Source organism: Malaclemys terrapin, chromosome 10 (assembly GCF_027887155.1).
Source record: "Malaclemys terrapin pileata isolate rMalTer1 chromosome 10, rMalTer1.hap1, whole genome shotgun sequence".
In the NCBI taxonomy this organism is placed as follows: Eukaryota; Metazoa; Chordata; order Testudines; family Emydidae; genus Malaclemys; species Malaclemys terrapin.
The window spans coordinates 30,671,574-30,696,124 of record NC_071514.1 but is presented as its reverse complement, the minus strand read 5'-3'; the positions used below and the strand labels follow the sequence as shown (position 1 = coordinate 30,696,124).

Sequence of the window (24,551 nt, the reverse complement as noted above, 5' to 3'; positions counted from 1 at the left end):
GTCTTTCTGTAGAAAACTTTGACCCGGCTCTTTGAGCTCTGGTCAAGTGAAAAATTCTCTAGCTTTTACATGGTGCTTTTCATCCATAGATCTCAAAGCATTTTACAAACGAGGTCAGCATCATTATTCCCTTTTTAATCTACATTTTCCACAGAGTGCAGGGAAACTCTTCCAGCCAGCTCCATCTACTGGTCCAGAGTCACTCTCCTGTACCAGCCTACCCATCTTTAGAATTGAGAAAGGAAGTTAATTTTCTGGATCCTTTTTTACTTTCTCTCTCTCTCTCTCATGGGAAGGAGACCCAATATGTGTGTGGTTACCAACGTAACCTAAAAACAGTCCACAATTAACTAGTAAGAAACACACATTCTTTATATTGCTGTGAAAATGGATATTTCTCTATTTAAGAGGGACAGCACCATTTCTTCTCTTACATATATAAATAATAATTCCTTTAAAATGTTGCTTTTGTATAATAATCTGCTGCCAGGTAAGTAAATAGAACTTAACTGGTTTTCAGTAATGTGCCTTTATAACAACCTAGCTAGGGAAGGCTGTTTACCATTCTTCTATTTTTTATAAAAAAAAAATACACTATAAATTAAGTAAAACAAATTAGGTAGCACTTTAATTTTTTCAGACTCTGTCTGCATCAGCGCCATAAAGGGTGTGGTAATAGTGCTGGTTAGACAACTGTACTACAGAAGTGGGAGCAGGGGAGAAAAACTTGGACTTTTGGACTCCGCTGTTGGTCCAGAATCTGACCCCAAGAGTACAGCGTAGAAGTCAATACTGTAGTAAAATTCCCACTGACTTTGCTGGTACAGGATGAAACCTCTAATAAGTTTGTAGTCGGGTTATCACATGGCTGAAGCATAGCTCAGTGGTTTGAGCATTGGCCTGCTAAACCCAGGGTTGTGAGCTCAATCCTTGAGGGGGCCATTTAGCAAAATGGGGGTAAAAATTATGATCTATGACTCCACAAGCTATTAGTGATCACACGCATCGTAGACATGTGGTTTATTACCAAGTGAGTGTTCCATATCTTTGAATCTGTCTATTAGCGGGCCTATGCCCTGATTCCTAGATATAGAACTGTTCTTCAGTTGTGTTGGTTGTACTGCCTAACCTTGCCTCTCTAGGGCCTTGTCTACACTACAGGGGAAATTCGATCTAAGCTATGCAATTTGAGTTCTGTGAATGGCATAACTCAAATCAATGTAGCTTAGATCTGTTTACCGCGGGGTCCACACTAAGCGATTTTGACGGGAGATGCTCTCCTGTTGACTCCCCCTCAGGGTGGATTTGATTTAAATCAAATTGATTAAAATCAAATTTATTGATTTTATTCAATTTATTCAAATTGATTTAAATCATGATTTAAAATCACTAGTCCGGAAGACTCGATTTAATCATGGATTTCTACATAAAACTGCATTCTTGTTGGTTGTCATAACCTTAATACATAGTCTTCATAACTCAGATGTAGGCTTCATTTTTAGACAGTACACACTATAAATTTTTAAGTGATTTATTTTGAAAACTTTTCAGATTAGTTTTACAGCTATATCAGAAAATGAGTGATTGTTTAGTTATTTCATTTACTAAAGGTAATTGAAATAGATAGTTCACCTCCCAATGACTTCATAAATATCTCCAATTCAACAGATTAGTCATTAATATTTGGAGGATTTTCTTGCCATGCTGTATTAGGAGGAGAACATCACCAGACAGGCATTTACATTTTTTTATTTCACTAAAACAACGTTATGTGTTCTGAATTTTTTTCTTCAATGGCAAACAGAGAATATTTTAACAAAACAAGCATATGAATTTTTGAATTTGGTTAAACATTCAAGTTTTTTAAAATCAGGTTTGTTTTTGTTAAAATTGTTTAACTAAAATAGTTAAATGAAATATTAAAAAAAAAAAAAAAAAAAAAAGTTAAATCGACTATGTCAGCCAGGTCAACATGAGAAACTTAAAATATTGGCTTCTGCAGCTAACTCAGTCGTCTTCACCTTCATTTTCTGTTTGTTCATAGTCTGGAAAAGAAAAACAAGCTTTCCTGCTTTTTCAGGTCCCAAACGATTTCTCAATTTGGAATGAATTAGTCCAAAGGAAGAAAATATTATTTCTACACTGGCAGAAGAAGTTACTGATTTTAAAAGTGAGATAAGCACTTGGATTCAGACACGGTTAAAATTACGTGAATATATTGTCTCATACTGTAGAATTAGAATTTATAATCCGTATTCCATGATGAGATATCTTTGAGCTATAATGTATCTTAATTAAAACTACCTTTTAGATAGGTGTTTTCCTCAAAACGCATTTTATCAAAAAAATCTGATTTAAATTATTTATTTATTTATTTATGTTTAAAATCATTGATTTTTATCCACCCTGCTCCCCCTACTCTTCTCCATCTGGTGGACTACAGGAGTCACCGCTAGTTGATTCCCCTGGTAAGTGTAGACAAGCCCTAAGTGAGCTAACCAGTCCTACTTCCTAGATCTTTTATACAGGAGGACATCCCAAAGTTTAGTAACGTGAAAGTCACAGAGTTATTTGTCCATATTTTCTTGAATGCACTGGTGAGTACACTGCACACATATACACACAGTAGTATAAGGTAATGGTTCTGGATCACGTTTCCCACAATTTTGGGAAATGTACTATTTTGTGGATGAGCTCAAACTATGCTGGCTATATAACCATGTCAGCTGAGCATGCCAGAGCCTGGTTACACATAATACAGTTTTATTCTTTGTATAGAGAGAGCCTTTTATGCTATTGATCCTTCAGATATGGCCTTATGTGGTTTTCTTATTGTAAATGAAGAGCAAATAAAATTTTGTGATACTGAGGGCCTGCTTCTGCACTCACTTCATTGTTCAGGTAGTGTAAAACTGGTGAGAGCAAAAGCAGCTCCTAAGACTACAGATAACTCTTCTTAGCAAAATAGAAAAGGTTTAGTGTAAGCTTAACTTTGTGGAAAAGTAGATATACATATGCACACTCAAACCTTTCAGCTAGTGCCTTTTATACCCTATCCTTTTGTTTGTACAGTCTTCCCAGATTCCCTCTTTTGTACATGTATGATTGCAGTGGTTGAAATGTGCAGTATATCTTCAACAAGGGGCTGTCCTTTAAATGTCACTTGAAAGAGAGCAGATTTACATAGTATGGCGTGTGCAGTGTGTGATAGGTGATTTCTTAAAATGTAGTACTCATTTGACAGTTGTGTAGATTTAATGACTACATCAAAATGACATGAAACATGAACATTTAAAAGTATGTAGCTGTCAATGGCTTTTTGCTTTGAGTTAGTATATTTAAATTCTGTTCAAACAAGTTTTAATATAAAGGTGAAGGATACCAATAAATTCAAAATAATGGATTGTTGTTACTTGAAAATTATGAAAAGGGGCAGCTTCTGATAGCCTGATATTACTGAGAATCTGGGTGTGACAAGTTGGCCCCTCCTAAGACAGTCTCCAGCACCAAGTCAAAGCATAACAGGTACACCTGCCTCAGTTTTCCCTTCAGTGATTCCCAGAAGTAATCCAACAAAGGCTTTCCAAATGTGTGTGTATATAGCTCTTGCTGGGCTAACTTGTTACAAAAGAAATCCCCATGCACATAAACAGTAACAGAAGTCCCACAGCCAGAACCCAGAGTTCACCAGCATAGTTTTAAACCAGTGATAAGCAGACCTCAGTGGTTCAGGAACCAAATTTAGTGATCAACATTACCCAAATGAGCCACAGTTGTGTGAATTCATGGTTTCATTTACTATAATACTATATAGTCCTATTTAAACAGTCTGACAGGAAATATTACACACACAGACCTACATATTTCCCCTGTCACTGTTTAAATAGGACTATATAGTATTATAGTAAATGAAACAATGAATTCACATATATTCATACATATTCTCTCTCTCTCTCTCTCTCTCTCTCTCCTCTGTCACAGCAAAATGACTGAACAAGTATTATTGTTTTATCAACTACAATTGGTTAATAACATTGTGAATGTCCTGATTGGTTAATAGCTTAGACTGGTTAATAATTAAATCACAGTGTTTTAATATATGCTGCAAAGAGCATAAGGAGACATATTAAAGAGCCACTTGCGGCTCTCAAACCTCAGTCTGAGTATCACTGGTCTAGACAGTACATTCAGTCTTCAAGACCCAGCAGTCTATCACACATCAAGTACAGCCATGGCACCTCTCATCTCATACAAGGTCTCCGGTATTACTTCAGTGACTTTTATCACACTCAACTCTGGTGCAGCTCTGTTGTCTCTCACCATGCCTCATCCCCAGCCTTCTCTGGCCCTACAGCTCAAAGAGCCAGCAGGCATCGCCTCTGCAGCTCTCAGCCTCCAGCCTTCTTTAGCGAAGGCTCTGAGGCTCAGGAAGGTCAGCAGGCTAGCCTTTCAACTAGCTTCCTGATAATTCTTTCCCCTTTCCAGGGAGGGCCTGTGGAGAGCTTTCTGCTCTCTGCAGCTTTCCCCAAAGACCTCCAGTTTCCTGATCCCTGGAGCAGTCATCTTCCAACCTTCTCTGACTGACTCAATCTATAACCACCACCTACTATATTCCTCTTACATTCATGCCACTGCACTCTTACCGTGCTCTATATCCTTAAAAAAGGTAATAGAATAATAGAACTTTAATATCACCTCACTTTCCTGATACTCTCACTAAATCCCTCATAGTACATTCTGTCACCTTAAAGCATCTAAATTCTTCATAAGGAGCCTTTCTTTTCTGGGAATACTCATTGCTTTCCTGTATCAGGTGATCTGTTTGTTTAACCTTACACAAGTTACATATCCTTGTATCTATTCAATACATATAAATTATTCTTCAAATCACAATGACCAGTTAACAGTCTAAATGAGAGTCCTTCACTGATTCTTTTGATAACTTGGAAGTAGTGCATTATCCTCTATTTTGGGTCATACTTCATAGAATCTTCTTCCTCTTTACTCCTTGGTCCACAATTCTTGACTTTTCTTTTTAAACTAAACTTTTAAACTCCGGCTTACTCAGGGTTTTTTTTTAATATCAATTTCTCCATTTTTTTAAAAGCATTTTTTACTTCCTTATCAGCTATTTCATTGCCATGTGTCCCAGAATGTGCTGCAATCCAGGCTGGTACTATGTTCATGGCTGAGCATATTAACTCAAACACAATATTTCATTTATTAGATCACTCCTGCTTCCTGAGGTACCCTTTTTAATTCCCAGAATACCTGATAATGAATCTGAAAATGTAATAGTTCTGCAGTGAGCCTTATCCAGTTTAATGCTAACATTATTCCCACCAATTCAGCTGTCATAATGGCTACAAAATTAAGTATTCTTTTGATTTCTCAACTCCAGTCTCAGAGATGCAAAAGGCTGCTCCACTCTTCCTGTTTTTCATCTTTAGATCCGTCAGTATATATTCAGCAGTGATGACTCTATATTTACCATATACACCTCTACCTCGATATAACGTTGTCCTTGGGAGCCAAAAAATCTTACTGCGTTATAGGTGAAACCGCATTATATTGAACTTGCTTTGATCCACCGGAGTGCACACCCCGCCCCCCCGGAGCACTGCTTTACTGTGTTATATCCGAATTCGTGTTATATCGGGTGGCATTACATTGAGGTAGCGGTGTATAAACTCCTAAACTTTATCGGTCATATAGGACAACTTTCTCTTTTCTAGTCCTCTTTCACTTAACTCTTACTTGCATTTAAACCCTATGAGCATGAGGGAGTCTATTGAGTCAGGCTGCATTTCATCTATTTAATTCCCAACATTCCTTGTATATTTTTCCAGTATTCTTATCTTTGCTATTTCCCTTGACTTTCCCTTGACTTCAGACCAAACTGTCAAATCTAACACTTTCATTCTTAAATTGATGGACATTTCTCCAGTAACTATCTGGATTATTACACGCAATAGTGTCATTAGAAATGCACCACGTGCAATTCATAGTTCTTACTCAGTCTGTCGGGCTCTCCCATTTATATGGACAGGGTGCCCTCCTTAAAACTCAATTAGGAGGCAGCTGAGGAGTGTCAGGTGCACTGGATCCTGTTCCTCTTAAAGGGGCCAGTTACAATTTTCCCCCTAATTTTATTTTGACTGTGTTAGCAGCTTGAAGTCAAACAGTCAAAAGAGGTAGTTTGATGTTGAACTGTGGTTGTGGGTACTGTGGTAGAGGCTGAATTTAGACATGAAAGAGCCTTAAAAATAGCCACCCCAAAATTAAAACTCCTTTCTCTATGTTAAATGTCCTCCCTCTCCTTCAATTCTCCTTTAAAACCCATGACTCTTGATTAATAAAATAGTATGATCTCCTTAGTTCTCTTCTGCCACATCAAAACCACTTCTTTCATATTTTGTATTGTATTTTTGTCTGTTAGATTTAAGCACGTCAGATTTGATCTTAAAAGTAACGCTGTCTGAATATTTTTGTTATAAGTAACATCTAACATTACTATAACTGAAAGAAAAATGGCTTTAGATTTGCTTTGTGTATAGTCAATTTCACTGATTCACAGGCATAGCCAATTAAATAGGTTTATGTTCCACAATGCAATTCACTAGCACAGGGCCATGTGGCCAAGTGGTATCCCATTAACTTTTTAGTTAGATATTAGATCACATTGCAGGATTAGAATCTTAGTCCTTCCACCCATCCCCTTTTTTAAATAAAATTGAAAATAACTTGTGATTGTAAAACTACCAAAGCTAGCAGGAGCTGTAAGGCATTGGTGTAGCACCTGAAACTGTTTTAACTTCATTTTGTAAGTCCGTGCCATGCACGTGTGTGGAGCTCTGTTCAACACTGAAGAAATTACTGGAATTTTATTTGGAAAAGATGTGTTTGAAATAATTCTCTGAAGTTTTTCTTTTGCACTATATTTTGAGTTTATGCAAATATTACCAATCTTTAGTTCCATAAATTGTGGAGATTTTTTTAGATTAATTTCCAGATTTTTTTGGCATATTACTTCTGCAAACTGATCTTTCATACCACAAAAAAATTAAAAATGAACCAAACACTTGACTTATTAGTTCCTAACATAAGCAGCGCAACAGTTTATAAACGCTATCTGCTATTATAGATCTGCATACATATCCTGTCTTAAGATCCAGTGTAAACTTTGTGGTATGTTTCTGTGCATTGGCTTATTTATTTGTTTTGGGTATTATAAAGGACTGATTTATGAGTTCTGTCCACTTCTATGAATTATCTGGAATTTAGATTCTGGATGCAAACTTACATTTGTGGACCATTTCATATTGATGTTCTTAATTTACAGTCAAGAATACTGAGATCTGTTTTTTCTTAAGTTTCTGACTTGTACAGATATGTTAGGTATTTTGTGAACATCTGTCTGAATTATTTTTCCAGCTATGAACGGTTTCATGTAGTTTAGTTTTGACTGTATAGAAACCAGACCTAAAAATGGTTTTGCTTGAGTCTACTTTAAAATTAAATCTGTTTGTTTTTCCTTGTGTATTCTGCCAAAAAAAAAAAAAAAAAAAAAAAAAAAAAAAGGTGGGCACTATGCTGCCAGTTAATTTTTCCCTCCCAATGACTTCTGACCAGTGGCAAATGTTGTTCATATCATAAGTCACTAGAGAGCCTAGAAAAAACTCATATGACATTTTGTTCTCTAACAGCCTACTAAACAAACTACTATACCACTTTTTTTTTTTTTTTTTCCCCTCTTGGCAACTAAACAGACTTACAGTGAAGAAGTCCTTTAAAATACGCTTAGTTCTGGAGAACATCTAGTTTTGTGTTCGATGTAACAGTTGACAAAACTTGCACTACTATAACTCAATATGTCCATTGCTGCTGTTATCAAACATGTGTGTTTTGTATCCATGACTTAGTTACAAAAGATGAAATTATTTTATAACTTAAAATAACTGGTTGGAAAAAAAAAAAACACCCATCTCCTCCAATAGCTACTGATGATTATTACAGAATCATACTTTGGGAATCTTCATTGTGTAATATAAGTAAGCAGATTGATGTACTGTGCAATACCTCCAAGAAAAGAAACATCTCTATTACATTTGACTGATTATCTTGGAAGTTAAGGTTGGGTCAGGCCATCCACACCAGTACCTTGTTCTCACTCAGCATATTTCTAAAATTTACTTTTAAACTCTTTCATCTCTTCTGTTAAAAACTCTGAGCACTCTTCAGGCACTGTGCTTTATATAAAATTATTAAAATTGATATCCTGACTACCATATGAAAATGAGAGAGTCTGTTGTTTTATATTTTTAAATGACATCCCACTTTCTCCATTCAATACTAACACATAATCAGACTAATTTTCCATTCTCTAGTAGCCACAGTATCAGGCTGTCCTATTGGAAAATGTGGGTTCTGGTCTAATTTTCACATTTTAGAATCAACTCTTAAATGTAAATATGCATATAATAGAGTATTAGTATTGTCAAACTGATCACTGTAATATGAACATAGAATACATATCAACTTAAATTCATGGGGAAATGATACTATATAAAATCTTAAGAACAGGTGGTATCATCTAACAAGCATGCCATTATTTCTTGATCTTTTGTGGTACTGCTAATACATTGTTAGAGCTCATGAAAATTCCCTATAAAGAGCTTTAAAAAGTACTTTATGAGCTTATAAGTAGAATCTCATCAAGAGTTTTTTTCGTTTTGAACTTCAAAGTCTCTACTGAGCATGCTGAACAGAAGATTCATTTAGAAGTGAATGAGAGAAAATTTACATTTAAATGCTTAGAGCATGCTAATAAACCCACACTATTTTAGTATTCTACTCTCCAACAAGGACAACTAGCAAACGCCAGTTAAATGATTAAAGATGCCTGAAGACTTCAATTTAACTTCATAATTAAATTACTGAATACTTCACTTTTTTAGTTAAGAAATTGTTCAAGTTAATTATTTGTGTTCAGATCCATATTTTGCCCATTATGGTTGGAACAAATATAAACAGTTATGCTAGTTAAAAATCTTGTTAAACATGCCTGTCTAAATATACAGTACCAGGATACAGATGCGTATATACTTTAATTGCTAAATAGTACCTCCAATTAGTCTTTGATTTTGCAATAGAAATGTAGGGCTTGAGAGGTCATCTAGACCAACCTCCTGCATTTTGGCAGGACCAAGTATACCTAGACCAGTGGTGGGCAATATGCGGTCTGTCAGGGTAATCTGCTGGCCTCCCCCACCCAGTGCCCCACAGGGCAGAAGCCCTGAGCCCTGGCACCCTGCAGGTCTAAAGCCCCGAGGGGACCCACACACACACACCTGGTGTCTGAAGCCCGGAGCCCTGAGGCTGCCCGCCACTTGACCCTGGAGTTTTTCTAGCACGTTGGGGGGGGGGGAGGGGCCTCAGAAAGAAAAAAATTCAGAACCCTGATCTAGACCACATTTGACTAGTTTGCTTGTGAGACTGTCATGATGGATTGTGTCAAAAGCCTTACTAAAATGAAGATATATCCTGTCTACTACTTGCTCCCCAACCCACCTTCCCCATCCACTAGGCCAGTAACTCGTTCAAAGAAGGAAATTAGTTTGGTTTGACATGACTTGAATTTTTTCAGGCCCTGCCATCTTGAATGTTAACTTATCTAAATAGTCTTTAAACCTGTCCTTTCCCTGTTGTTGTTAAGCCTCTGGTCACAGTTAACCTTTTTATTGAAGACTGAAGCAAAACAGGCATTAAACACCTCAGATTTCTTGATGTCCTCCATTATTAGCTCTCCTTCTCAGCTGGGTAGTGGACCTACACTTCACTTTGTCTTTCTCTTGATCCTAATGTGTTTATAAAACCTCTTCTGATTGCCTTTTGTGTCCGTTGTTGTGTGTAACTCGTTTTGTTCTTTAGCCTTTCTGATTTTGTCACTACTTGCTTGCATTATTCTTTTGTATTCATCCTTAACAATTTGTCCATGTTTTCACTTTTTGATCAGGTAATTAAAGACCTCCGGATGCAGCCATATTGCCTTCTTATTGTTGTTCTTGAGATTCCTTCGCATCTGGATAGTTTCCTACTATGCTATTAATATTGTCTTTGAGAAACTGCCAGCCCTCCTGAACTACTTTTTTCTCTTACATTTTCTTCACAGTGGACCTTAAGCGCTAGGTTTTTGGGTTTGTTGAAATGTGTTGTCCTTAGTTTGTTGTCCTCACTCCTTTCTTTCCTTGAAATCTGTCATTTCATGATCACTTCCACCCAAATTGCCTTTAGCCATCAGATTTGCTATACCAGTTCCTCTGTTAGTCAGCATCAAGTCTAAAATGGCTGTCCCCATAGATTCATAGATTCTAGGACTGGAAGGGACCTCGAGAGGTCATAGAGTCCAGTCTCCTGCCCTCATGGCAGGACCAAATACTGTCTAGACCATCCCCGATAGACATTTATCTAACCTACTCTTAAATATCTCCAGAGATGAAGATTCTACAACCTCCCTAGGCAATTTATTCCAGTGTTTAACCACCCTGACAGTTAGGAACTTTTTCCTAATGTCCAAACTAGACCTCCCTTGCTGCAGTTTAAGCCCATTGCTTCTTGTTCTATCCTTAGAGGCTAAGGTGAACAAATTTTCTCCCTCCTCCTTATGACACTCTTTTAGATACCTGAAAACTGCTATCATGTCCCCTCTCAGTCTTCTCTTTTCCAAACTAAACAAATCCAATTCTTTCAGCCTTCCTTCATAGGTCATGTTCTCAAGACCTTTAATCGTTCTTGTTGCTCTTCTCTGGACCCTCTCCAATTTCTCCACATCTTTCTTGAAATGCAGTGCTCAGAACTAGACACAATACTCCAGCTGAGGCCTAACCAGAGCAGAGTAGAGCAGAAGAATGACTTCTCGTGTCTTGCTCACAACACACCTGTTAATACATCCCAGAATCATGTTTGCTTTTTTTGCAACAGCATCACACCGTTGACTCATATTTAGCTTGTGGTCCACTATAACCCCTAGATCCCTTTCTGCCGTACTCCTTCCTAGACAGTCTCTTCCAATTCTGTATGTGTGAAACTGATTGTTCCTTCCTAAGTGGAGCACTTTGCATTTGTCTTAGTTAAACTTCATCCTGTTTACCTCAGACCATTTCTCCAATTTGTCCAGATCATTTTGAATTATGACCCTGTCCTCCAAAGCAGTTGCAATCCCTCCCAGTTTGGTATCCTCCACAAACTTAATAAGCGTACTTTCTATGCCAATATCTAAGTCGTTAATGAAGATATTGAATAGAGCCAGTCCCAAAACAGACCCCTGCGGAACCCCACTTGTTATGCCTTTCCAGCAGGATTGGGAACCATTAATAACAACTCTGAGTACAGTTATCCAGCCAGTTATGCACCCACCTTATAGTAGCCCCATCTAAATTGTACTTGCCTAGTTTATCGATAAGAATATCATGCGAGACCGTATCAAATGCCTTACTAAAGTCTAGGTATACCACATTCACAGCTTCTCCCTTATCCACAAGACTCGTTATCCTATCAAAGAAAGCTATCAGATTGGTTTGACATGATTTGTTCTTTACAAATCCATGCTGGCTATTCCCTATCACCTTACCACCTTCCAAGTGTTTGCAGATGATTTCCTTAATTACTTGCTCCATTATCTTCCCTGGCACAGAAGTTAAACTAACTGGTCTGTAGTTTCCTGGGTTGTTTTTATTTCCCTTTTTATAGATGGACACTATATTTGCCCTTTTCCAGTCTTCTGGAATCTCTCCCATCTCCCATGATTTTCCAAAGATAATAGCTAGAGGCTCAGATACCTCCTCTATTAGCTCCTTGATTATTCTAGGATGCTTTCATCAGGCCCTGGTGACTTGCAGGCATCTAACTTTTCTAAGTGATTTTTAACTTCTTTTTTTTATTTTATTTTATCTGCTAAACCTACCCCCTTCCCATTAGCATTCACTATGTTAGGCATTCCTTCAGACTTCTCGGTGAAGACCGAAACAAAAGTCATTAAGCATCTCTGCCATTTCCAAGTTTCCTGTTACTGTTTCTCCCTCTTCACTGAGCAGTGGGCCTACCCTGTCTTTGGTCTTCCTCTTGCTTCTAATGTATTGATAAAAAGTCTTCTTGTTTCCCTTTATTCCCGTAGCTAGTTTGAGCTCATTTTGTGCCTTTGCCTTTCTAATCTTGCCCCCTGCATTCCTGTGTTGTTTGCCTATATTCATCCTTCGTAATCTGTCCTAGTTTCCATTTTTTATGTGACTCCTTTTTATTTTTTAGATCACGCATGATCACTTACTCCACCTTCTGAAATAAGTTTGTCCCTAATACATGCAAAGAACTAACTGGAGATTTTGTATTTTTCTGTATTACTTTTCCAACAGCTGTCTGGGTAGTTAAACTCCCACATTCCTACCAAGTCTTGTGTTTTGGATGTTTGGTTGTTTAAAAAATGCCTCATCCATCACCTTCTGCTGATTTGGTGGTCTACAGTACACCCCTATCCTGGTCGCCCTCCCTTTTTTAAATCTTCAGTTGGTCTGCCTTACTTCCTTCTGGAACTCAAATCAGTTTTTGATCCATAACTTCAGTTTTTATTGAAAAGGTTTATTTTAGGTGTTGTCTTATCTTCCACTGTCAGTGTAAAATGAAGAAACCCTTCCTAATATGTTTTGGTATCTTTCAAACTTGAAGAATACATGTAAGACTTAATGTGAATCGCTCAATGATTCTAATTTCACAGACCTATTAACACCCAGATAATATCAAATTTTTAACACATTGGAGTTACCATATGTTGGCAATTTAAGTATGGTCTCTGTTCAGCAATAAAATGGCTCTGTAACTACCAGCAATCTGGTAAGTCAGCTGTACTTCATATCTCAATTCTCCAGGTGTTTTACAATGTAGGTGCTCTGTCCCCAGCTGGCAGATATTACTGCTGGCTGAAGATGAAAGGATTGCCCCTGAAAAAATTTGTTTTACTATAGAGATGAGAGCATTTGGGGGCATGGAGTTTTAGTGGAACTGGGTTTTTTTGTTTTTGTTAAATTCAGTAATTCTAATTTGTGTATAGCTTAGGTCTGGGAGTCAGGTGATCCAAGATCTCTTACTGGCTTTGCCACAAACTTCTGTGCATATGAGAAAAGTCGATAAATCTCGCTGTGCCATCAGGAAAATAGAGAATATGCCTTCCACTCTGGGGGTTATTTTGAGACTTTGTTTGTAAGGTACTTTGTGCCTTTCATTGGAGTTTCAAAGTACATACAGAATGGTGGTACACCGTTACCTCGATATAACGCGACTCAATATAACGCGGTAAAGCAGTGCTTGTGCGGGGGGGGGCTGCGCACTCCGGTGGATCAAAGCAAGTTCACTATAATGTGGTTTCACCTATACTGCGGTAAGATTTTTTGGCTCCCAAGGACAGTGTTATATCGAGGTAGAGGTGTACTAACCAAATAGTCAGTGTAGCAGACATGGCACACAGTTTTATTAGCCACACTGAGATCTGGCAAACTTGTACCAACAGTGGGCTTTTCAGGGCATTGCTATAATCTGCCTCTTAGATCACAGGCTCACAGCGGTGTTGCAAAATAGGCACTTTTGGCCAACCTGACCAGACTCTCCTTAGGTAACAGGCAAAAGGAGAGAGATAGGAAAGAGAAGAAATAATGTGAGGAAGGAAAACACATGATGGGAGTGGGACAGGGTAACTGACAGTCTAATATCCCAGGTGGTATTTGGGATTTAGCTAGAGCCTGTGGCAATGTTCTCTGGGTTCATCTCTCTGGCCCGGTTGGGTCAAGATACTTCTCAGGATCAGGACAGTGAAGGCCCAGATGGCACCCATGATGAATAACTGCAATCTTCCTCTGTTTCCATTTCTGAGATCATCTCCCCGTCCATCCACTGCACTTAAGAGGCTCATCCATTTCCCCTTGAGAGGCCAAGTTGGTTTCAGCATTACTGATAAGTGAGGATGTGATTAGGTCACGGATTCTGTGACTTTAAGGATCTCCATGACTTCTTCGGCTTCAGCCACATAGCAGGGCTGCACCTGTCAGCTCCTGTGGTGGCAGTCAGCCCCTCTCGCACTCCCCCCTTCCTCCCCAGACTGGTCGCAGGCTTCCGTGAATTTTTGTTTATTGCCCACGACATGTCGATAACTTTTACTAAAAATAACTCTGACAAAATCTTAACCTTACCTATAATCAACTATGGTCTCTCCAATTAGTGATCACCTTACAAGAAAAAATATGAAGGCAAGGTGCATGCCATAAATCCTATCTATGCACTGCTTAATTTTTTTTTATATGAGGAGGAAAAAATGGAATAGAATATTTGTGACTTGTTTCATTGAGTACAATATTGCTTTTTCATTTATCTAACAAATTACATTTTGTTTATGTAGCTCTAATCAAGATATCTAACATGTTTTATGATAGGAAGATGTAGCATGTTTGTCTGCCAACTGTACAGTTAATAGAACAATCTTTGGCTTTACCTAGAAAATGAAATATTGTAGGCATGGAATGTATCGCTTGAATAAGATTTTATTAATTGATTATTAGTCTCTGATTTTGACTGTTGTGGGATGTAGGAGATGGTGATGTAATAACACAATGACAGGTTTCCGAGTAGCAGCCGTGTTAGTCTGTATCTGCAAAAAGAACAGGAGTACTTGTGGCACCTTAGAGACTAACAAATTTATTAGAGCATAAGCTTTCGTGGACTACAGCCCACTTCTTCGGATGCAGTGGGCTGTAGTCCACGAAAGCTTATGCTCTAATAAATTTGTTAGTCTCTAAGGTGCCACAAGTACTCCTGTTCTTTTTAATAACACAATGAGTCACTGAAATAAGTTCTCATGGGTTCCCCTTAAACAGTAGCTGTATGTTGCATCCAAGATGCTATGAAGTCAAGTTAAATTTTTTTTTGAATGTTTACCAGAATCTCAGAAACCTGGAATTCTCTAAAATTTTATGTTTTCAAATGGAGAGATTAATAACTAATGAGCTTTGGACTCTTGTGTTATCTTTGTGAATCATGAATTTAATTTGGTAGATTTTTATTACTTGAATACGCTTCATATATAATGGGTGGTAACCCTGTAATTTGTTCTAGTTTCCTGTCAGAGTTTATACAGACTGCTCTCTTGTTTCCTGGGATAACTCTTTGACTGTTCAAGTCACATGAGAGTGTTCACTGCTGTTCCGTGTCTGGAACAGCTTGTGACTGTTTACTGGAAAAAGGAGCAGCTACATTGTAAAAATGTGCAGTGTAATATCTCTGAATAGCTTAATCATAGACCCTGCCATACCATGTTTTAAGCTGTGGATTTGGCTAAAGCAAAATGTTTCCTGGTATTAGACTGATAATTTTTTCCACTTTATTTAGCTAGTTTCCTCTATTTTACGGAGGTTTACATGCTTTGCATCCTTCTTCATATTATTCAGTATAGCCACTGAATAACAAGTGTTAAAGGTTAAGTGTCTTAATATGAAACTTAAGGATAAAGGTTTGGGATCCCACTATTAAAAAATATAGACTCGCACTAAGGCCCTTGAAAACTCCATCTGTTAAAGGGTAACTGCATTGCAAGCTTTCACATTTGATTTAAAAGAAAAAAAATACAACCTAAAAATACTTTAAAAAAAAAAAAAATGGTTGACAGCATACTGAGCCCTGACCCCTTTGCATGCTGAGTATTTTGAATAGCTAGATAACCAAACTCCTAGGTCAAAACTGATTTGACTTTAAGTGGGAGGGGGTGTTGTTAAAAGGTCTGACGTACTTCCATCATAAAAAGTAAGGCAGAAGAATGAATATTAATACATTAAAATGTGTCTGCACAAACATGAGGAATGGAGAGAGGAAGCAAGAAGGACTAGATATGATGAAGATTAGTAAAATGAGAGGTGGTTTTACAAATGCATGAGGGCAGTAATAATGATAAAAAAGGTCCATTAATAAAAGAGTGAAACAATAAGCTGACTCTCAGCTTATTGAACTGCTTCATAAAAAGACAGATTTACAAAGTCGTATAACAAGAAAATTATAAAATGGAAGCCTGAACAACTGTAAGGAATGAACACTGTGTTTAAAAAAATAAAATCCAGTTGATTGAACAGTAAAGGAATACCACACATTTAAAATTTTTAGCATGTATTAATCAGCCATTCTGAATTACACTATTTCCCTTAATACTTAAAGAAACGTATATTTGGTTCTGGACACCACATTGTTAGAGAAATATTGGTACATTGGATGGCTTCAGAGAAGAGCAACTAAATTATAAAGGCCCTGGAAGGTTTCACTTATGAGGAAGGACCAAAAATCTTTGGTTAAGAGACTAATACAGGCAGGGAACTTCGTGTAAAGTATATGAAGGTTGTTAGCACCAACGACAGAAAGGAATTTTAATGTGGTATTTGGTACTTGACAAGAAAATATAAAATATACAATTTGGGGATTATGTAGATGGGATACCAGGAAAAACATCTTGACAGTAAGATGTGTTAGGTTGTGGAATAGTCTATTGGAAGCACTGAAACGTTATAATGTTCCCAAGTGATAACACTAGGAAGAATATTGGAAAATGTGCTGACCAGGGAGCAGGACTGTGGGTGACCCAATAAGGTCTCTTTCCATGTCTGATTCTGTAAATGATTTCTGCTGCCATTTAATTATAATCTGTGAAGTATATTATGGGAAAATCTTTTGGGCAACCAGAGCCCAAGGTACTGAGCACCATCAGGTCCCCTTTCTGGCAATTGGAGATAACCTTGCAGAATTAATCCCTAGATGAGCAAGTTAGTCTTCATCACTATTAAATCAACTGTATGCACTCTTTAATACTTTAATAATTGAAACTATTTAAACTATTATAAACTTAAATTTCCATATGCATGCTCTTGTTACCTGTGGCAGTCGACAACTGAAGTGTTATAACAATACAAGTGGCTGCTCTGATATGGAAGATAACTTTGTTTATATGTGGGGACTCAGCAAATAACAGATTGCACATCCTGAAGTAAAATGGGGGAAGCTGTATGTAGGTTGTAATTTAGCTTCCAAGAACTTCAAATCCAGATGCTAATGGGTAAAATTGTCTGAGGGGAGCTATAAAGGCTTTTTTGAATATAGCTTTCGATATGATCGGCCTCTGTGTGTTCCTCTTGTTTAAAGCATAGTTTCTCCTAGACTATTCTTTGCACTTGAGAGACTTCTGTCTGGGAAGAATCCTGGATGAATTTAAATATATGCATTTTAAGTAACTTCTTTTACCAGAGGAACATTTTAGTCTCACGAATCAGCTGATCACAGTAGAAACTCTGAAAAGGAGAGTGATATTTTCGAGTGTGTTTTTACAAATCATGTGTCGTCTTTCATAGATTTACTCAGAATATTTAGTCTGAATGTCCAAGTACTAATCAGAGATAATTAGATGTGCAAATGAGAATTTGGTTGATTCTGAAATTTGGGATCCTGCAGGTTCACAAAAGAACCGGAATATAATTTAAACAATAAAGGTTTTAGAAACATACTGACATATTATGCATACCATTCATTTTAGCTGAGGCTTTTTAAACAAATCATTCTTAATCATTTTAAACTATCATTGATTTAAAACAAAAACACTTCAGTGGTGACATATCACAATTTTCATCTCTAGACTCATGACTCGGGTGTGTGGTGGTTTTTTTTTTTTTTAATTACTATCTAATTCTCTCTCTTTCGGTACTATTCTAAGAGGTGGTTCAATGAAAAGGTCACAGTTCTGGTTTCCACTGACCAGCTTTCATGTTAAAATCCAAGTTAGTATGCTTTATTTTCAAATGGTAGTTCAGAAAGGTTAAGGGGAACACCTTATCTGAAATCACTAACTTGTAATGTTTCTATCTTTTAAAAAGATTTAAATAGCTTACTCTTTTTTTTTTTTTCTGGTTTTGTTTTAGGTGAAATTGTGGTAAATGAAGTCAATTTTGTGAGAAAATGTATTGCAACAGATACAAGTCAGTATGATCTCTGGGGGAAGTTGGTTTGCAGTAACTTCAAGATTTCATTTATTACGGATGATCCCATGCCACTTCAGGTTTGTTTCTCTCAAAATTGATAATCCTATTTATCATAAATCATGATGTAACACAATGGATTCGGTTAAACCACAATAAATTCCTCAAATAATTAAGAGGTCTAACCTCATTCTATAAAACAAAGGAAGTTCAAATATCCATCCTGAATTATTGGTGTGCCAATCCTTAATTTGCCGTATTGTATCTACAGATAGTAAGTTTTTGACATTAGAGTATTATTTTCCACTTCATTTGAACTACGGAATCAAAGCAGTACAGCGAGCTACTGTTTGCAGGAGGGTGTTTTGGGAAATGCTGTTAAAAAGCCAAACACTTTACTATTCGTTGGAAAATATAATGGAACACCCTACTGAATTCTGAGAATTCCAAGTTTCCTTTACGTAGATATAAGCACCAATTCAGCAAAATCTTTAATATGTGCCCAACTCCTATTGAAGTCAGTGAGGGAGAAGAAAGATACCAGCGAAATTATCATATTTAGTATAGAGGCAGCAATATATAACAATTAAGGCTGGTTGATCATAATAACAGAAAAGGGAAAAAGCATGGCAAAACATGCAAAAGTCATAAACTTAGTTTAATTTGTAAACATCTTGGCAAATAACATTTTTAACTCCATTTTAACAACCTTTATTGTATTTTTCAATAAAAATTTCGTAATCATTTACAACTTTTTTTAAAAGTACTCCATTGCCTGCCTGGACACGTATTTAACTACATTAGTGAAAATACTGAAGGAGTCTTGCTCAGTAGTGGCTAGTTGGGTGACAAAGGCCATGGCTTTTATGAAAAAGCAAAATTATTGTATTCATATTGTGTGTCATGTTAATCATAACTGTAACAACCTTAAAGTTTAATATAATTCTATTCCATGATATTCAGTGTCTTTGGAAACCAATAATATATAAGGTTTCAAAGGCATATTACTTTTAAATTAATATGTTAAATTAGCATTATATTTCCTTGTCAAATGCATTTTTTGTCTGTCTCTTCGTCTGCTGTCATTTTTCTCATTCTTTCTTACAAAAACCCACAATACAGTATGTTAGATATGAAGTGATCCAATAATATTTCTCTGCTCTCTTCAAGTGGTCTGAGTTTAAACTAAATTTGTAAACTATAAAAATTACACTCCTTTGCACGCTTATACTCTTTGTAGCTCCTACACTTGTAAAATAGTACGTGACTATAGTAGCAGATGGCTAATTGCAGCATATATAATTGTTTTGGGCTCAGAGTACTGTTTTTGAAGTTTCCAACCTAGGGTCTGTAACTGCTCTGAGGAGCACTCCTCCACACTTAACCTATTTTGTTACTTCTGGTGTTATAAAAAGGAATCTTTGACTCTGCTCGTGGAAGGTGACACGCATTTTTCTTTTCATAGTTGCAGTAATGGTTTTTCATCTTAAATTTGCAGTAAGTTTGAAGCTGAAATGATTCATGATTAGGCTAGAAAACTCCAAGGAAATATTGTCTGTTAAACTTTCTATAGAATCCACATTGTTTTTATTTGAGAAATACCTGACAGTGTTCTCTCTAAATTGTGTTGTAAAATACATGCTAAAAACAATACTGCTGTAAAGCTCCTGTTATTTATCATGAGTTTGTCTCTGTTCCAGAAATTCCATTATAAAAACCTCCTCCTTGGTGAACATGATGTGCCGTTAACATGTATTGAACAAGTTGTCACAGGTATGGAAAAGTCATTTAAGTATGGTGAAAAGCTTAAAACATGAGTTTGTATGTTAAAGTTAAAATTATTAGCTGCTATCTATATTAAGGCACAATCATGCACAGTTAAGGTTGAATTTGATTAGTCTTTCTATGAAGTACCTAAATTTAAATTAATTTGTAACAAGTCAGAAAAGCAATCAAAAGACTGGGTAAAATTCAAATCAGAAATTTTGCAAGACTTGCATTAAACTTGATTTTGATGTGCTTTTTAAAGTATGTGAGATTACAATTCTGAATCCATAATCGTTCAAGAAACAGTGCCTTTTTAACAACTGTTGGTTTTCCATTTAATTTTTAACTGTTTTACATATAATTGAACATCTCTTCCACCTTAAGATTTTAAATTGAAAAAAGATTACCAATGATTATAAGAATTACAATTATTTATAGGTGGTATTCCCACCACCAAGCCAATTGGGCCATAAACAACAAAATATTGCAGTTCTGATTTTAAGGTGCTCTTGTTTCTCTAACTTTATAGTGCCTTTTAAACACATCATTAATCAGCAACCTCTGCAAGTGAATTTCTGTCTTCTGCCAGAAAGTATGCCAGAGTGTGTGTTGTTCCTGATTTTGAAGCTGTAAATTTGAAGCAAATTAAGTGGAATCTATTAGTTAAGTTTAAAATTAGCGAGAAACTTTCCTCCAGTTTTGGAGGACCAGCTTTTGGACCTTAGTGATCCAGCATAAGCTCCCATAGTATTTATTAAGATTGTCAAAATTATAGGATGAGCAGCTTTATACCAATACTCCCATCTGTCAGCCTTTTGATACAGTCTATCTCATTGGACCTTGCCTGTTGTCTCCACTGGGTAAGATAGAATTTTGATAAACCAACGCCATCATAACAAAGCTCCTGATGAGGCTATTCTCTCTGCAGACAATTATAAAGACTGTATTGTTTGGTGGGCCTTGGTATTAGCAATTAATATAAATATTATATTTATAATATTAATTTGTATTAATATAAATAGAGGCTATTTTCCTGCAGGCTGGTTCACTGGTGTTATTTTTCCACTATATAGAAAAGGTGACAGAAATTATCCTGGGAATTACTGAGCAATTAATCTCTCAGATGGTTTTAAAAATCTATCCCAGATATTGGAGATTAGTGTATTGCATGGAGAGTTGTAATCTATTTGCATGGGAGCAAGCCGCTTTCAGGAATGGATGCGCCACGATTGATTGATTTTGCCCGTACTCATTTGTCCCAAGGAAATAAAATAAGAGGTGGTCTCTGTCAATTTGAAATTGGCTTTTGATTCCATTAACAGAGGTCATCTCTGGGAGAAATTTGCAAGGGTTGGCATAGATTCCTAATCCTCCATAGCCAAACAGTGGATAATATTAGGATGGAGTGAAGAGGTGAGCTACTTGACCCTATTTCTATCACAAGGGGCATCCGCAGGGCTATGTTGTCCTCTTTCCTTTTTAACTGAATTAGGTTGTGATGGGTTTAGAAGGGGTGCTGTATTTCCCGTCCAAAATTTTGGACAGATTAGTGTCCGTCTGTTTACACAGGAGTCAGGGTTTTATTATTATTATTGTTAGTGAAATGCCTAAAAAGTGACAGAGGCTGAGCAAGCAAGTTTTAAGAGGCAAAGATCAAATTGTATATAATCCCAGTAATGATGCTTCATTAGTCAATCATTTAGAAATGACCTTGCTAGGAGAGAACTCATGCTGAACAACCTGGGAGGCAAGATGGGTTGCTGAGAGGTGCCATATATGAAATCCTTTGTTTGTGGAATGTAATTATTCATCACCAATGGTCATTTGGACATAGGGGAAATGAGGATAACAGCTATAAGTCAATTTTGTTTGGAGAGCTAGACATTTGATCATAATGTGACTCGCAAGGAGCAGCATCTGTTCTACTCAAACAATATTAATTTTTACAGTATTGGTATCATCTGTATGTAACTAACAGTATTTTTCTTTAAGTGTATACTCTATACTTGATCTTTAACAATTTTTTGTTTTTTGTTTTAGTAAATGACACAAAGAGGAAACAGAAGGTCCTTGGTCCCAACCAGAAACTTAAATTTAATCCAACAGAATTAATTATTTATTGCAAAGATTTCCGTATTGTCCGATTTCGCTTTGATGAAGCAGGCCCTGAGAGTGCAAAAAAGGTATTAAAAACATGCAGTTTTTCCTTAAACTTCCTTATTGTGTTGGGGTTCCTGCAGTGCCAGCTCTGACATTATGGACTTTCTCTTTTTTTTTTTTTTTTTTTAAAGCTCTTGATAGAGATTAAAGAAGACTAATTCAGTCTCACCAATTAAAAACTACCTTTTAGTCTTTCTAAAATGCAGATATGTAATAGTGTTTTAAGATAACTTGGTTACAGAAAATCATCTCAGGATGAACTGAGAATCTTTTCTAGTACAGATGAGGTAAATGCCTAAACATTGATGTAACAGAAGATGTTATATAGTGTATTTTCACTAATACATCAGGAAAATACGTATGTAGATATTTGAATGCTTCTAGATTAAAGGCGCTAGTGTCTGAAGTATGTTCACTTAAGAGGTGCAGTGCAGGAAGTGTTTATTTTCCCAGTATACACCAACTTTGTTCTGGAAAGCCCTCACTGTCATCAAGTGTGCTAATTATAATAGTGATGTGCTTTGATGTGATTACCTATTCACTAGAAAATGGAACTCGTTTAAATATGCCACTAGACAACTTTTGGATATTAATTGTTTTCGCCATTGTGAGAGGTCAAATTCAGACCCAAAGGTGAAAGGCCAATTACCAGTTTCCTGCATCATCAAAACTTAAAGCATGGTGTTTAGACCTCACGTAGATGCATATTTATACATCTGCTTTATATGTTCCTTTCCAGATGTGCACTCAAAAATCTCCTATTGTGTGTACACATAGCTAAATGTGTAGTTAGTCACGTGCATGCACAAATTGGAAATTTGAGCAAATGTTTTCTAATATGCACTTGCATTGTATGCCTACAGTTGTGTAATTTCCACCCCAGGTAAGTGTACTCTTTCAGTGCATTAGTGAAATCAAATCTGTTCTACTTTAAAAACTGACGGCAGACTTAGGGAACCAGTATTTTAAAGGTTGGTTTAAAACTTCCAAGGCTGCAGTCAAATGATATATTTGAACTACATATCCCACTGCATAGATTGTGTTACAGCTGAAAATGGAAAATGTTAGGTACTTCCAAGTGTGTAGTGGAAATTTTTAACTTAAAGTTACCCAAAGGTTAGAATGCTGAAATTTAAATATGCCTCCTGGAATCTGGGCAAGTATTTTCTGGCAAATGCTTGGAGTTCCAAATTTGTCAAAAATTCCAAGTGAATGTTTGGAATTTAGTAAAGGCTGAACAACAAGACCATTCATTGGCACTTCCTGATACATTGGTGCTGGGCTTTTTAAATTCTGGGAAGACTGATGTAGAAAAGGAATCTGATTCCTTCAGGGGGGAATGTAAAAACTATAAAATCCTAGATCCAAAACAGATTAGAGAGTTTATTAGCTGTGTTCCTATTTTCAGTGTTTAGAAGCGAATTTCCTGACCTGCAAACTGGTTTGTACTCAAACAAGCAACCTAGACTGTTGATATTTCCGATGATGTAGACTTTCCTGCTTCTCCTATTGAATTCTTCTCTGGCTCGCTGCACCTTTCTTTTTTAAACAGGAAAATAAATGCAACTTGTACAATCAGCATATTCTATCTGGCATCACCACTTTTATATGCCTAGTTAGTTGGCACTAACAAAATAAACCAACCAACAGGTTCTTTTAACCAATAAAGAATTGGGAATGTTCAATAGCTGTATTTGATGAGCAGAAACTCAGTTTACAGAACCATTTCTGCTCATTGACTCATTGGTCTGGACTGGAGGCATATGGTATTTTGAATATATAAATGCTATGTAAATATACATTGTTATAAAGGATGGTGCCTGTGATCTCTAAGTGAGTAAACTTTCAAATTTCAAATATTAGAATGTGTTCGTTAGAGGGAGTGGGGAAAAAAGTTACTGCAAATCTGAACTTTTTAATTATGTGAATGCTGTGCACCTACATAATTTTGAAGACTAAAGTACATTCAGGTGGTGGTAGCACCTTTCCTTCACTGGAGGGCAAAATGACAAAAAATCAACTTTCTGGCTAATGCAGAATGATAAGAACACTTTACATATGTAACTGAAGTTTTGGTCCAGTCAGGATTTTGTTTAATTAGATTATTTTAGGATGTAGCTTAATCAGAGAAGAAGGAACCTATGATATCTTGGATCAGATGCTTCTGTCCCAAGATGTTTAGCTTACATCTTTCAGATCTGTGCTGTGACATGCTTTTTTATCTGGCTTCTGTTTCTTCCCTACTCACTTTTTCAGCAGTGAGTAAGAGACTGTTTTGTCTATTGGTGAATCTTTGTGAGGGGAGCCTAGCCAGCCTTTTTACACCTACAATTTTGAGGACTCTTTTAATATTACTTGTGCACTGTCCATGCAACATTAATTGTGGATACAAAATTATGTCTACAATTCTGCCTACAATTTGTGGGTGCAAAAAAGGAGGGCCACATCTTTAAAAATCCGGGTCTTCTGAATTCTATTGGGAGAAAATCTTATCAAGTTTTCTTTGGCTCAAAGATGGCATAGTGTATTTTAAGCTACATAAAGTTCTAGAGAAATTCCAACTTTTCCCCTGGGAAAAATCAA

General features: G+C 36.6%; 1 protein-coding gene across 1 annotated transcript in view; it reads left to right on the top strand.

Annotated features, from left to right (window-relative positions):
• Positions 1-24,551, top strand: part of MTMR10 (myotubularin related protein 10) — a 66,117-nt gene that overhangs the window by 14,029 nt on the left and 27,537 nt on the right. The window contains exons 3-5 of the mRNA XM_054041673.1: positions 17,985-18,121; positions 19,742-19,814; positions 21,849-21,991. Of these exons, the coding sequence (XP_053897648.1) occupies positions 17,985-18,121; positions 19,742-19,814; positions 21,849-21,991 (353 nt within the window). The remainder of the gene's footprint in view (positions 1-17,984; positions 18,122-19,741; positions 19,815-21,848; positions 21,992-24,551) is intronic.